The sequence below is a fragment of the Psittacula echo genome, assembly GCF_963264785.1.
Source record: "Psittacula echo genome assembly, chromosome: 1".
Lineage (NCBI taxonomy): Eukaryota > Metazoa > Chordata > Aves > Psittaciformes > Psittacidae > Psittacula > Psittacula echo.
In genome coordinates, this window is record NC_137735.1 from 116,512,105 (window position 1) to 116,528,151 (window position 16,047).

At 41.6% G+C, this 16,047-nt stretch overlaps 1 protein-coding gene across 1 annotated transcript in view; it reads right to left on the minus strand.

Moving 5' to 3' along the window:
• PLXNC1 (plexin C1) overlaps positions 1 to 16,047 on the minus strand; it is a gene marked incomplete at its 5' end in the record, with an annotated part of 69,703 nt that overhangs the window by 32,145 nt on the left and 21,511 nt on the right. Inside the window, 9 exons of the mRNA XM_080619644.1 lie at positions 1,031 to 1,222; positions 1,335 to 1,541; positions 2,447 to 2,534; positions 3,854 to 4,033; positions 5,131 to 5,270; positions 9,597 to 9,650; positions 9,776 to 9,851; positions 11,222 to 11,291; positions 15,315 to 15,459. Of these exons, the coding sequence (XP_080475770.1) occupies positions 1,031 to 1,222; positions 1,335 to 1,541; positions 2,447 to 2,534; positions 3,854 to 4,033; positions 5,131 to 5,270; positions 9,597 to 9,650; positions 9,776 to 9,851; positions 11,222 to 11,291; positions 15,315 to 15,459 (1,152 nt within the window). The remainder of the gene's footprint in view (positions 1 to 1,030; positions 1,223 to 1,334; positions 1,542 to 2,446; positions 2,535 to 3,853; positions 4,034 to 5,130; positions 5,271 to 9,596; positions 9,651 to 9,775; positions 9,852 to 11,221; positions 11,292 to 15,314; positions 15,460 to 16,047) is intronic.

Sequence of the window (16,047 nt, forward strand, 5' to 3'; positions counted from 1 at the left end):
ACCATTTTTAAGGTAGCAGAAGTGAAACGTTACATTATAACTACTGCATTTGATTTGCCTTAGTGAAATGGTGACCTTTCTATGACAGTCACTCCTATGAAGCTTGCAGGATGAGCAAGGCAATGTTAATATTTAAATGCAACACCACCCTCAGAAAGGCTTTTCCATGCCATAACTGGCTCAGATGGCAGGATCCACAGATGGGGGATCAGTTAGCAGTGATATGAAATTGAGAATAGCTTCGTTAATCTTTACTATGAGACATATGCCTTGAAGTCAATAGAATTATTTCAGTTTTATACCACCACATACTGCAATAAGAGTCTGGCATCATTTTTCTCCCTCATAAATGGTGATGACTGCATTTTAAAAAATTCATACCTTCATCTTATTCATAGAGCAAATATCTTAAGCTGCCATTTAGCTTTGACATCCATGCTAATGTTCTTATATCTGGGCCTGCCTTTGTGCCGTGCATTCAAAGCATTTTGTCCTTCCCATTGCACACTGAATTTCACCTCCTTCTTCATCCAGAAATGCCTTCTCTTCTGCCTCGGTGGTGATCTCTATACACTGTTCAAGATCTTCATCTGCTTCAGTACAAAAAAGTGAAAGGGAGGGCACAATCCTCTTCATGGCCACACTGCAGCATCAGATTGCTTACTGAACTAAGATGAGGAGCATTCCTGGAGCCAGTCATGCTGTATGGGTGATGTCTGAGCTGCAGCCAGAGGTGTGACAATCTACTGCTCTCCTGGAGCTCAGCAGCAGTGAGTTCAGTTTGGGTGGCATAGCTTACCTGTGATACCACAGCAGTAACCAGACAGTAAATGAGTTCTAGCGACACCTAAGCTAGTCAGGCATGCTTAGACACGCCGGAAGATACTGTGCTACCAAGTAGCCAGAGAGCAGAAAATGCATGCAGTTCCTCCCTCTATAAAGAACACTGAGAGCCTTAATGCTACATTTTGCTACATTTGTATAAACATCCAAACACTCCTGAATTGCAACAAAAGGGAATTCTACTCACAAAAACTTTCACTGTGGAAAAGTCAATCTTGTCTGTTCCTTCCCTTTTGAATTTGCACAGTATGGTGCTACGGTCTGGCTTTTTGGTAATATTCTGGACACTGAACCATATCTTTTTGGTCTGTGCACCATTCATATATGACAGATAAACCTCTACCTCAGTCTTAGAAATATTCAAGTTGTCGTTTTCTTTCTAGAGGGGAAAAAATTGAAGATAATAAACAGTCATTAAATACAGTAAGCAGTAAAATTATCCCAAACATCATTTTAAATAGAGAATTACAGTTCATTACTTTCAAACTTACATATATTTTCAATTCCAGATCAGGATCAAGCTCAGTGTGCAGCTGGTAGTTAATGAACACTGGGTCAGGGTGATAGTGCAATTTAACACATGGTATAAAGGTAGTTTCCACTTTTAACATCATATCAACAACTTTACCCTCTGTCGCATGGCTCAGGCTTGGCGTTAAGTAATGATATTCAGATTCATTTCCAGGACACCTAGAGACCTAGAAATGCAATAGCAAGGCTGTAACAGTCATTGAGTACACAACAGTGGGTACAATTACAGAGGCACTCAAAACTATTTTAATGTCTTCCTGACTTCACACAGATATCTGCTAAACCTCTTCTCTCCGATCAGGGCTGCATGCAGAGCACCTGAGAAAATTCCTGTTTTGAGCCTGTGTCTACCTTTAAGCACATTTAACGCACACTCTGCACGCTGCTTTAAGGCTGATTGCACGCTGCTAAGGCAGATAGTTCCTGCAGTGAGACAGGAATAGTGACAGTGATTTCTCCCTCCTTCCCCTCAATGCAGGGGACAAAAGAAGAGCAGGACAAGCTCTCTGGCACCCCTGGGCACTGGTTCTCCCCAGCTTAACTCCTGACAGATGGGGGTTGCTACAGTCACCCCACTGTTCACTCCATGGGGTGGTGCTGCTGTTTTCGGGTGTCTGTGCTGCAAGCCCAGGCGTCAACAGGGTTCCCACCTCCTCACAGCCTTGGAGAAAAGGTTTCATCCCAACAACAGCTCCACTCTGTGGCCCCCTGCTGAGGCAGTGGCACCATGTGGGTTCTCAACACAAAGTCAGAGTAAGCCATATCCTCCCCTCCAACAGATCCATGTATGGAGGTTGAGGAGACTCAAAAAGGCCAGATTTGGAAGAAGTCTCCAAGGCACAGAAAAAAGGCTTAGGGAATTATGCAGGAGAGTAGCTTATGTGTATCCATGATCTTGTACTGAGAATGTGAGCAACCGTAATCCTGCAAGTGGTCATATCTATTTCAGTAGGGTAACTGATATGTGCCTGCAAGAGTTTAAAAACTATTGAGATCGTCCTTAAACCTTAAGAACAAAACCTAATCCATCGAGAGGCCTGTATTTGGTATTATAAAGGAGATTAAGACTCACAGTGAGGTTTGATCTCTGGTCATCTGAAATAATCACACTGTCCACGACATTAAAATTTCTACCAATCGTAGTAATTTTACGACCACCACTGTAAAAAAAACAAAGGGGGGGGGAAGGGAGGTTACTATTATCTGTTTTCCAACAGGTAAGTCCTGCATTACAGCTTCAGCTGTGCATAAACCGCTCTTGTACATTTTGCTTTGGTAGCAGCCAATACAATAAAGTCAAACTGCAGGACAAGATAATTAGAGCTATACAGAGTACTTTCATTCTTTCCTCATCATTTAATGGTAAATACTTTTGCTACCACAAAACCAAATGACACGTAATGAATACACATGCATACTCCTTTTCAGGGACTCTCCACCTTGTTTTCTATTCATGCAGCCAAAGAACTAGACTGTGATTTAATATTCTGTCTAGAAGAAAGAGAATCATGTTATTTCACTGCCCCAGAGCAGCCCTGCCTGTGCTTAATTCTTGCCTTCTTCAGGACGAACCGATGGTGCCAGGCACCTCACAGGAAACATTCTCAGCAGTGTTCAGACCATCTGTCTCAGCACACACAATGGTGCTTGTGTCTGAGGGCTCTGGCTCACAACCTCTGCTGAACACAGTTGGAGTGGTTTAAGGTATTATTAATTTCCAGCTGCCTGAGCTGCCTCTCACCTGGAGATGAGGGCATGCATCCTAGCTGCTCAGCTGCTGCAGCTGCCAGCCCAATTCATTACCTCAAATCCACACTTACCAGTGCTTGACACCAAGATAGCAGATTAAGAATGTGAAAGTGGTTAATAACTGTGCAGGCAGAGGGACAGGTGGAAAGCTGTGCCTGAGAACATCTTAAAACCACCCTGTAAGTCTTTCACTGGAGCTGTAAGTCTACCACAGGACACTGAAAAGGCTTGAAAGGGGGTCTTTCAAGCCCCAGGCCTACAGCAAATCTGCCTGTATCACTGCAGTGGTGATTATTTTCACTTAATTTCCAATTCACTGATACTTTATACTGTTTTGGGGGTGAAGGGTCTATGAGTATCACGAAATGAAAGTTAACTGAAGTTTGGATTTATGTGTGCTACCAGTATTTTGGATTTAGCTGTAGTATGAAGAGACTATTTTTGACTTCTACAAAGGAGACCTGGAGTGGGCAGGAAGGAGTTTACAGAATCCTGCAGAACACAGAATCCATCTTGCAGCTATCGTGACCCTATCTGTATGTTAAATGTTAAATCAGTTCACCAGCATAAATTCATTTTCCACAACAGGCTACAGCAGTCATCCAAGTTTACATCAACTGCAGTCTGGCCAAGGAAGGAGGCTCATATCGGCTCAGTGGGACTACATTTCAATATAAATATAAAACCTACATTTAATATATACATAAAAAGTAGAGAAAGAGAAGCTTACCTGATCCAGGAGGTATTCGGTGTGATTGCAAGACATGATGGTGGTGAAACATAATGCAGGGTCATTGGTGGTGAACATTTTTTCCCATTAGCCTGTATACATATACTTTTGGCCTCTTTACGTGTTGGTGGGAGAGCAAATGTCATTTGTGTATCGTTTAGTACATTTCTAACTCTAATGCTGGAAGAGAAATAAAACAGTCAGACATTGAAACACAGATGCCACTATGCTACTCATTGGTGCTACTACAGGAAGTCTATAACCTAAAGCAAAGGGTAAGGAGAAAACAGAAATCTCTCTTAGAGCTGCCAGATGGAGGTGGAAAGACAGAGCAGGAAATTGAAAAGACAAAGTTGGGCACTTGTGGAATGAAGTTACTGTGTGTCACAGTAATCACAGAAGACAATTGGTCTTCCAGATACTGGAATATTCCAAGATATTGGTCTTCCAGCCCTGGGATGAGGCTATGTAATCCAATGTGTGATTTTGCTGTTTACTATATACTTCTCTGTGCTACCAACATGGTCCATGAGCTAGTGAAGAATGAGAATCTTCAGCTTCCTTTTCTCTCATTTTTCTTCTTCTCTTTCCTCTTTTCTCCCTGCTTTTCCTCCTCCTTCCTCCCTTTCACTCCTTCCTCTTTCTTTCTACTTCCTCCCTCTCCCTCCTTTTCTCCTTTTGTTTTCTGTGGTCCCAAGGAAATTCATGGTTGCAGTAAAAATTGAACAGTACCATATGAATGCTTTCTCAAGTGCTAGCTATGCAAAATGGGCTCAGCAATCACACACAGCCATTCCAGCTGCACCTGAAAATGACTGATTCAGAATAAGACAGCCTAATTATCTAGGGGGTTGCACTGTGCAATCATCAACAGAGAAAAGTACAAGCTGTTGCATGAGAGATTCCCTTCCCCAGCACAGTGTTTGCGCTTTCACAAGCAGAATCCTAGAATACAGGCAGAATATTTTGAAGCAGAGGAGAGTCAAACAAAAGCTGAGGCTTCCCTGTGACCTAACAGGTGCTGTAAGGCACAGAGGGACACAGGTACAGAACTGTCTCACTACTGCTGAGAGAACCGCCAACTTCCCCATCCCTCCTAAACACCAAATTAATTTCCATACTTCAGGAACTTAAAGTGGAAGTATAACTAAAGGAGTGCAAAGCATCCCCTCGAGGAGAGGTCCCTGGCAAACTGTTCACACAATGTTGTTGCTAGGGCAAAATGGGCTTAATTTTCACCATGCAAATTAAATAGTATTTTTCAAAGTTTAACTCACATGTCTGGTTTACAGCCAGTGATTCCAGTCAGTATCAGTTTTATGCCTGATGCACGTGTGAAGTTTTCTCCTTTGACTGTTATTTCACTTTTGCCTAATGTAGAAATCCACAAAGGCTCAATGGAATGAATGCTGATATGCTATCAAAAAACAAAGCAAAACGAAATCTGGTTATAAAAAGGCTAAGCAGTTAAACAACAGCTGCAAAAACCACCATCACTCAGGAATGTAGGTTTTATGGCACTGAGATACATTTTTCTTATTAATTTCAATTTTGTTAAGCTTGATCCTGGGAAGTACTGTCAATTACAGCTTCTTTACAAACCAACTATTTTTACCTACGTATTTTATATTTCAATTTATCTCATCGCCAAGTTGTGCAAAGGAATCACAATCCAACATACTGGAAGGTAAGTATCATAAAAACCCCGCCTGAAATGATTCATTTTGTGTGACCCTTGAAGAACTAAGAAGCAACACAAGACAAAACCCACAGTGCCATCACCATGACAGACCAGAGAAACAAAAGAAGGCATCTCTTGTGGCCTGAAAAGGGGAAGCAGGGTCAACTCCTAGAATGAAAAGTCAAGAAAGAGCCCCAGAATTAGTTTTACTAGAAAGTCTTTTTAAAGTCACACATAGAACTAAAGGTACAACACAACTGTGGCCATTTTCTGGTATCCCGTTTTGAGGCTAAGAAATTCACAAATCTGTATTCCAGGATTTAAGAACAATCCTAGTTTGCTCTGATGCTGTCACAGTCTTGCAGAAGTGTGGCCAATTTTTAAATTGTGTTTTTCTTTGTGTATCTTTATATTTATTTATTGTAACTTACTGACATTACCAAGCTAGAAAACGGACTTTTTCCCCCTAGTATATTTACTTGATATGTTTGACAGCATCTCATGTTTAATCAGTTTTGCTGCTTCCCCAGTTTTATAGTCACACAGACGGTTTCCTTTCTGTGTCACTTTCAGACAACAAATTGAAAACATTCATAAAACAGAAAAATATGCATGTGAAACCACAAACTGTTCGGGACCTTCTCAGGCAAATGATTACTAGCTTGCTTTTACACTGCCTATAATACTAGTTTAAAGTGGGGTTTTAGAGTATTGTGATTATCCTGATTTCTGCTGTACACCTGTGGATACATCCGCTGGGCAGTTCAGCCTTCCTGACCATGAGATGGGTGCTGGTGCAAAACCTCCAGGAAAGTCCTTCCCACAGAGATTGTCTTCCCGTTGATTTTTCATGTACTCAGAGCAGCATCATGACTTTGGGCTGGTGGCCTGAGGGGACCACAGGAGTCACATCACCACCCTGAAAACACAACCTTGCCCATTTCAGAAAGGTCCCTGGGATGAGCTGTCCCCACATGCTACCACTGCGCAGAGAATGCCAGAGCACTCCGCAGCAAATCTGAGATTTGTCACAACTGATTGAAAGCTGCAACTCGTGCCTTAGGAAAGGGCAAGAGAGTGCAAAGGCTGGGGCTAGAGGGCCTGCAGAAAGGCCTCCAAGGTGACCTCGGGTATGGATAACGGAGAAAGGCAAAAGAAACCCCTGAGGGAGAAAACTCACTCCCACCCTGACTTGAGGATCACTTTAACCCGTAGTATGCAAGCAGGACAAGTGAAGCAGAAATCTGAGAAATTAAAGCCAGTGAAATATCAGTGCTTTTCTCTACCTGCATCCCACCTCTATGCTTACGCCCTACCTTAGCACACCAAGGACAGTCAGTATCCTCAAACAGAAATCCAGAACCCAAATACTACAGAAAGGAGTAAAACACTGTTTCGGCTCCTGCTGGCCTCCCTGCCAGGTACCACACACCACACGGTACTTCAGCTTAGCACCCTTTGTTTTTTTTTTACACCAAGAAGAAATCTCGTGAAGAATGCTCCACTCCGGAAGTTTCAGTCCCTCCCTGAAATCCCGCCTTCCCTGCAGCTACACAACAGACTCCCTCGCCATGTCCTGCCTTGCACTCATGGCATCAGCACAGTCACTCACAGCACTGAAGGCAAGCTGGCCTCAGCTACTCAGGAGCCTGCTTCCTGGCTTGACTGCCGTGGTCCACGACACTTCCCTCAGCAGCAAAAGAAACTGTGAATTTCCTCACTGAATGCGGGAGGGACCAAGTGTCCTCACTGGGGTCTGCAGTGCTTGTTTCCTTGGTGCTCATTTCCCCAGTGGCCAAGGGCAACTGACCTTCCAGTTGCTGTGTGGCAGGTGGAGAGATGCTCAGCAGTGAGAGGAAAGGAAGAAGGATATTTATAAAAATCACTAGTTGTGAGTCATGTGATGGAAGCAGTGTAAACTCAGAGAGAGATACAGAAAGAGTGCATCAGGTCCTCAGGTAATGTAAATCAGCACAGCCCTGTCAACTTCAATAAAGCTCCATATTTCTGAGCTGCAGCCACCCTGCCACATCCTCTGGACAGTCTAACTCTTCCTCGGGGCTGTGTAAACAGTGCCAGTCACATCCTCAGGGGTGTGGTCAGCATGACTGCAGGTCCCATTGAGATACCTGGCAGCATCCCAGGTTAAGCAGGCTCCGTCACCCTAGGGAGTTCATCCCTGCTCCAGCACAGCCCTCCTGCAGTGCCAGCACAGGGCCTCAAGGCCACGTGAAAAACTTGATCAGGAAACTAGCCCAGACGAAAAATAACTGGCTGAAAGACAATGTTTATTTACAGCCAGATCAAATTCCCCCAGGCAAGTGTACTTGTGCAACCACTCTGCTGCTTTGGTGCAGGGAGCGGGAAGGTGCATGCATGAAATCCAGCAGCTGGAGTCAGGAGGAGGGCTGGGGCTGCCACTGAAAAAAGGTGTATTAATCTAAATGCTCGGCTGGGGTTGTGGGAAAACACAAATTCCCTTTCTCAGCTCTCCAGTATGCTCTCCTTAAAGCACCAGCAGTCAAAAGAGAGCAGGATTTCAAATGCAATTTCAAGCCTTCTGAATGGATCAATCACTTCTAAATAAATATCTGCATTTGGACTGCCTCTAGTGCTTTCACTACCTTGTCCATCACTGTCTTTCCAAGATAAGGCACGTGGAAGAAAGCCATCTTCCAGGCAATTCCAACTATTTACCAATGTCAAATTAATGCACTTGGAAGCAGAGCAAAGAAGAATTTCCTCTGTTCTTTCATCAGCCGTAATGCTTTATATGCAGACCAAATCCAGAATATTAATGCTCAGAAGCACAAGTATTATAATCCCACTCATCTCTGTGAAAAACAATGGATTTTGTGATTTTCTTTAAAAAACTTCAACTGAACAGCTGAATTTAAGAGGCTGAATTTTACCTGTCTTCCCAGGTAAAAGTTTGGGTAGTTCTAACAAAATATTTAGGGATAAGAACACAGTTGCTATTTATACCAACCGTGCTCACTCACGGAAAAGCAGAAACCAAAGAGTGTAGGCAGTAAATCTCTATGTACTTACTCATCAGTCAAATTTCTCTTCACTACTCATTTCTTCCCTAACACCTGCATGTCATAAGCAACCACTTATGACAAGACCACTTAGTTTTATGAGAAAATAAAACCATTTTGGCACCACAGAGAATGAAGGGATAACCTTGTGGTTAAAGGGCTGCTCTATGAGGCAAATCATGTAAGACTGTACACTCACATACAGTCTGTATGATTTCAACAGAAACTCAGCAACCAGATTCGGAAGATACTCTGGCACCAGTGACACTCCTTCATTTTCAGTGATCCACCTTGAGCAGGACAGATGGAGAGTAGCTCCACTTCCAGTTTTGTCTACAGCCTGAAAGCAATGAATTTTTTTCTGAAATGTGAACCAGGGATTTACTAACACCCAGGGATTTCAGTTCCTGGATGCATCCTCTAGCCCCTTAGAAACTGGGTGGCACGTCCCCCCCACTTCTTCTGCTCCCCCGGCAGCTGTTTCAGGAGAAGCTGTGAACTGACTACATGAAATGAAGAAGTTTGGGACTCTGAAACCTAACTTAGCAGAGTTCTCTATGACAGCAGAACTCAAACATGCATTTAAGTCTAGGTAAGAGATTAAGTTCAAGATGTTCTCCTCTATTTTTGCTTTGGGTTTTTTTTGTTGGTGGTGGTGGTCAGCTTACACATCCCAGCCCTCACATATGCTGGCTCCTGTGGAGTGCCTAAATACAGCATACAAGGCCTTTGGCATTTAAAACAATATTGTAAATACCGCATCTGGAGGTAGCCACGTGACTACTTCAGTGCTCACTGTCTCAGTGCCTAGATCTGAAATGTAAATCTTTACTGGTACCTTTAAGCACTAACAAAGCACTATGAAAAAAAATAGTATCAAGTTCTGCATTACCTTTCTTTGTAACCAACTGACTGCCTCCTCATCCAGATTTCTACTCCTACTACAGTCTCCTCATTTTAAATACATTTCTCCCCCAACCCACAGAAACTCAATAATGCCAATCTTAAGATGCCAACTAACCTCTGTTTTCTGTGCAGTGGCGATCCCCTTGGAAGCAGCTGCATTACAACTATCCTGAAAAACAAAAAATCAGCATTTCTCCATGTCAGGACAAGGAAGAGAGAGATTGCTGCTCAGATGTAAGAAACACAAGGAAAAAGGCATCACAGGGGATCCCAGTCCTCCCCAAGAAACTTCACCTGGCAGGTGGTGGCAGGAGAGACACGCGTCCATTTACAGCTGTCACATTCACCCTTGTGTATACATTGTAAGCAGCTGGGAACACAGAAAACAGAGGTTTTATAAGACACAGGAACTCAATCTAGATTCAGCCATGAATGTAAAATTTCAAGTGACAGAAAAGAGCACAAACCCCCGAGAACAACCTGGCAAATATGTAATGAAATGTGTAAGCCACATAACCTGCATTTACGCTCCAAGCCTATTATTCTGTTGTGCTTATTCTGAGGACAAATTTAGTATGAAATAGTCTGTGCTGAGATGCTGAGAGTCATAAATTTCCAAAAAACATGAAGCAGATGGGACACTTTGGGTTTCATTTTGCTGTGGTTTTCTCCAGTACAAAAGTGGCCAGATAATACTTTTTAACCAGAAAGTGGCAGAAAACCATTACTGACTCACAGCTTGCCTGAACTTCTGTTCTGTGTGTGTAGCGCTAGCAAGTACTGCTAGTTTGCTATTGCCTTCCCCTACCAAAAAATATGCCTGTCGGAGACTAATTTATCCGCATCTTGCTTTGCAATGCATCTATCAGCAAGGAGGAGAGCCAAGAGCGGCACAGGCCCTCTCCACACATGCTGAGAAATGCTCTGATTTAGAGACAGACAGCTCCTTCCCCGTATTGCTCCAGGGACCAGGAAGTGATGTGCCACTTCCCAAAAAAGCAGGAGTTCAATTTCATCCCAAGGGCCTGTGAATTAGCCTCTGCATATAGCAGAGGAGGGTTCTGAACAGGAACACTGTAGTTACCTACAGTATGTGTTAACCAGATCTTTCTAGGTTTTAACAACCAGGTATCACAAAGGGCTAGACCATGCACTGGGCAGAAATGCTTTCTATTGCAAGCTCTCAACAAAGTATGTGGCTCTGAAAAATAATGTGCACAGAACAATAGGTATTCATTATTCCTATAAGCAGATCAGATGCAATTTTCTGTTTTAATTGTATTTATGTTACCCGTGGACCATATTTAAATTGTACCTGGCTCTATTAAAAAACAGCTCCATAAATAACTTTTACAGAATCTCGACTCCTCTAACCTAGGTCTTATCCTGAGTACCAGAGGCCCACCTTTTTCACAAGGACAAAACAGATTTTAATGTCATTGTGACATCCTTTATTATCTCTTCAGGCACTTGTCATAAATTCAGTCATTGTAATGACTTTCCTACCGCCAGCTGCCAGGGTCCCCTTAAATAAAAGAGTCATCAGAAGAAGTAGCTTTCTGAGGACAATAAAAAAGGAGGAGAAGGAAGAAATGGGCCAAGAAAAGGGATTTGATAATCTTTAGTGAAATGTATTTCTTAATAAATACAAAAAAACCCCAAACTATCATACTTAAGGCCCCCATCCTCCCTCCGCTCTTGCAACCCCTCCGTGAACTTCAGTAGGAACCAGGCTCTTACTTTTTCAACTGAAATGTTTGTGTGATATTCCAAGAGCTTGAGGACAGCGATGCTTCGATAACAAGACAATCTGGAAAAATGTCACAGTTAGACATATGCTGGATATTACAAGAAACAACTGTAAAAAATAACTGAGTTGAAAGCTCATGTGCCTTCTTCACCTGTTCTCTATGTGCTATGCACCTTCTCTCATACATTCACTCACACTTTCGACTTCTGATAAAAATAACTAAATTTCATCCTCCCATAGCACCCTTCAGCTGAGTTATTCCAAGACTTCATACACTCTCACTAATTAAGCTTGATGCTAACACTGCATGACATACAAAAACAATGTTATTGTCAGGATACAGATAAGGAAATGCTACCATGAAGCCGGGATATTAGATCATCTCCCAAAGAGCACACAGTGGTATACTGTGGCACAGCCAGACCCCAAATTCAGTCCAGACTGTTTCAATGTGAGAGACCCCAACATACCACACTTCTCTCTCTTTCAGTCTGAGACTTGGTTTCAAAGTCTTCTTTTGTAATCTATGCAGTAGCAATTTTCATCCTATTTAAATCTTTTATGATTGCATGAGTCAATTTGCCATTATTTCAGCTAGCAATTACTATACCGACAATTCACTGGCAGCTGTGGAATGAAAGAGTATCTTCTCCTATGAGCAGAATACCACATCGAAAAGCAGAGTTAGATATGTACCACTTAAGCCATGTTCCCTTTCATCTGTGTGCCTGCAGATGTGTACGTCTGTGAAATGAATGACTGTCTGAGATCAAATGAAACCCATGTGTGCAGACTTTTCTGGCTTCTCTATGCTAGGAAGTAGATAGCTTTTTTAATCTGTGAAAGTTACACAGATTTAAAGTATACCTACCTTGCAAAGGTAGAGAAAGCTTTGTCTTCATGATAGGCTGGCTTGTTCAGATGAAAACCAGCTTTGGCTACATCTACACTGTTAAATAAAAAGTATCTCCTTGCTCTACATGTCAGCATGGCACTCGGGTGCTCACTGCAGAGGTCACCTGCACGATGTGTTAGAAACAGCCATTGGGACTGTTCGTATGCTTAAATACCTGAATGGGTATCAAAGAGTCTGATTTTTAAAGGTGTTTAATGCGTGAAGATGTGGATAAGCATACTTAGACATTCTAAAATCCTTCACCAAGCATCTAATTGCCTAAATCACTTGCCTACGTCATTATACAAGAAGGGTCTCAAGCCATGAGCTACTGCAAAATAGTATGTTTCTAGGAGTAGTAAGTAAAAGTTAGGCACTGATCTACTTCTGGCAGAGCTTGTTTTCTCTTTTACATTTGTATAAATCCTTTCAAGTTTGTACAAATATTTTAAAAACAATGCTGTCAAAAATGGTTTCCCAATTTTGTCTGAGCTGAAATTAATGGAACCTATTATTTTATGTATGGCCTGGGCTGACCTTTCAAAATGCACCAGACTGCATTGAGTAGAAGGTATTTTAAAGTGGTTGTTTTTTTTTTTTCCAGAAATGATACCTGAAGGAGTTTTGCAAGGGCACCTTCTTGTGAGACTGAGGTCACTTTACATAAGGTACCATAAAGAGTCAATATAATTTCCACACTTGCATTATCCACTAATATATCTCAGCTCATAAGAGCATATGAGTGGCAGTAATAGTGGGGGGCACAATCTAAACTCACAGCCTTCTGGTTAAGACTGTCAAAGGGCTCATCTTTGGCACAATGCACAGGCAAAGCAAGCTGGCTTCTGTAACACTATACTCCGAAAACCTGCTAATGGAGGGAGAGAAAGCCCTAATCTGAGAAGACAGAGAATCAAAGCAATGTACTACGTAATTCTAAGAAAACAGGTCTTCATGGGCTGAGTCAATAAAGGACATTTTTTTTCTTCTCTAATGCATTTGTCCCTCTTAAAAATCTACTAACAGTGTTTACTAAAGACAGCTTAATAGACCAGGATATTTACGGATCATATCACCCTCTCACCTGCTAGTGACAATCTTTTCTTGATTCCCAAATTAATATTGGACAGGAACTTGATATAACTCTTGCATGATGCCAGAGAGGCTTTTCCCATACAAAGGCCACAGGATGAGCTCCTGAGATCCCAATATTTCCAGTATCCCAAGAAACCTTCCTTAGGGGCAAGGGTCCCTGAGAAACAAAGCTATTTGCAGCACTGAGCTCTTCAGAACAATAGGTCATTTTAAGTCTGCCATTACTCTTACTGCACAAAGGTATTATAAGAGAATCAGATCCATGCAGAGTATTACATGTCTTTTGGGGTGTACTATCTAGGAAAAGATAAAGGCAGGCATTTATCTGAATTCTCTTGATTCCTCTTCAAGTCACTTAAGAGTACACAGTATCCTTGGGCTTGCTATCTCTGTCCCTCAGTTTAGATTAAAACTCTCTTTACTATTCCAATATAAACAAATCAAAAAATGAACATGGTCAATCTGTATTATAAAAGCTCTGTGCTTCTATACAGACCCTTGAAGCAATGCAAGGGGGATGTTTTGCTCCTATTAGTCAAGTAAGATTATGCTGTAAGGCTTATCATCTGATCTGTAAGACCAAAGCCTAGAGAACAACTCAAATGTTTAGACATTCAGTAGCCTATCTGCATGACGTGAATAGCTGTCCGTTAGAGAGAAAAGTCTTTGCTTCTAAGTAGTTGACCTGTTCTAGCTTAAATCAATCACCTGGAAGTGAAAGTCATCTCATTATTAAACTTTTCAGCCATCCAGTCAAATGTCTTTTATGCTTTAATTTTTTACTAGGTCTTGCGAGAATTGCATTTCCTGTCTACACTGCAAAGGGTGACTCTAATTTTTGGTTTTAATAAGCAGACACTTGGAGAAGAATATATAGTAGAGAGCTTGAAAAGCTTTTGCCCACTTGATTTCGTTGTGCTTTTAGTAATGAAAAATGGAGAAGAGAAGGCTGTGTGGAGACCTCATAGCAGCCTTCCAGTATCTGAAAGGGGCCTATAAGGATGCTGGGGAGGGACTTTTCATTAGGGACTGCAGTGATAGGACAAGAGGTAACGGGTTAAAACTTAAACAGGAGAAGTATAGATTGGATATAAGGAAGAAATTCTTTACTGTGAGGGTGGTGAGGCACTGGAATGGGTTGCCCAAGGAAGCTGTGAATGCTCCATCCTTGGCGGTGTTCAAGGCCAGGTGGGATGAGGCCTTGGGTGACATGGTTTAGTGTGAGGTGTCCCTGCCCATGGCAGGGGGGTTGGAACTAGATGATCTTAAGGTCCTTTCCAATCCTAACTCTTCTATGATTCTGTGATTTACCACCTCATTCTAAAATTCGTAGTTGCCCATAAGATGCACAAAACAGATCACATGCAGCATGTGTCCAATAAAAATGGCTCAGGTCTCTACTCTCTGAGAATTACTGGTGAACAAAGCAGTACAAGACATACTGCAAATTGATTCAACTAGTAAGTCAGAACGATGAATGAAACCCACCAAATTGCCCTTCAATTTCTCTGCTAATCCTCTACATGAGACAATCACTTTCTCATAGTGTCTAAGTTAGGTTGAAACAGTTAATTGAATGTTAAGATTATTTATTTTACATGCATTCATAATCAGATTTTCCTCTTATTTATGCTAGTATGGTTTCTTGCAAAACCAAATTCTGTTGGAAGATGAGAGAAGGGTTAAGATGGGTTAGTTTACCAAGGCAGAGCACTGGACCATGCTGCTTCCATAGCTTCAGCCTGCTTAATTGTCATTGCAGCTATCTAAAGTTTCCTTGGACACTGATTAATGGCACCATGTAAATATACTCCTAATGCACTCACTGCACTGCTATAGGCTGAACTGAAGAAGCTGCTTCTAACCATAGTTTAACATGTTTTATTATAGACAGGACTGCATATTATCAAATCTTTAATTATCAAGAATAGTGTGAGTTTACCCAAATCACTTGAGAAAACATTATTTTTTTTCAGTGACATTTAATAAAAAGCATTACCTACTCTCACTATTAGGCCTGCATTTATGTTCAGTTCTTCTCAGTAATAAAGGACAGTGAATAAGCAATAAATACATGTACTAGTAAAACATACCATTATCAGTTATCACCAGAGTGGTCAGATTGCAGAAACAGGATGAGTTTCTCAGTACTACATTTTCATAAAATATGTCAGCAGGTGTTATAATCTTTATCATACAGGAAGTAAGGATTTTGCTTATGCTTGCAGACATAGCAACCTATAAAACAATAAAAAAAAGAATACAACAGATTTCTTGTAATGTTTGCTAAGTTCTCACCTTGTCTTTACAGCAAACTACAAATCAGGAAGTGCACAAAAGGAAAACGTTTGTGGTGGAAGCAGACAATTCACTAGGTAGCTTCTCAAAGGGGAGGGCCTCTCCCAACTGAAAGGAACAGCATTGCTTACTTTCAGAAATCAAATGGATCTGTAAGGTATGTTAGGGGAGCAATCTGGAACAATTTGGGATTTTAAACCAAGAATTTTGCTATAACAGCATTACAACAGCATTATATATAACAGCATTATATGCTGCTATAGTCTTGTAGAAATATTTGAGCCAGAATATACAAATCCTTGCACAGAGACAGCGTTTGCATCCATAACCAAAGCGCACTTAATTATGAAAAAGAATTTGACTTGTAATGAATTATCCTTTGTTTCTGGCTGAGAGTGCTTTACAAATATGATCACATTAGTGCATTCAATCAGGAAACCAGAAACAATAGCATGCAGATTAAGTGGCCAGTCACAATACTTGATAATCAAATACTCAAGGCTGTGCGCGCTGTGAACAGATACTGAG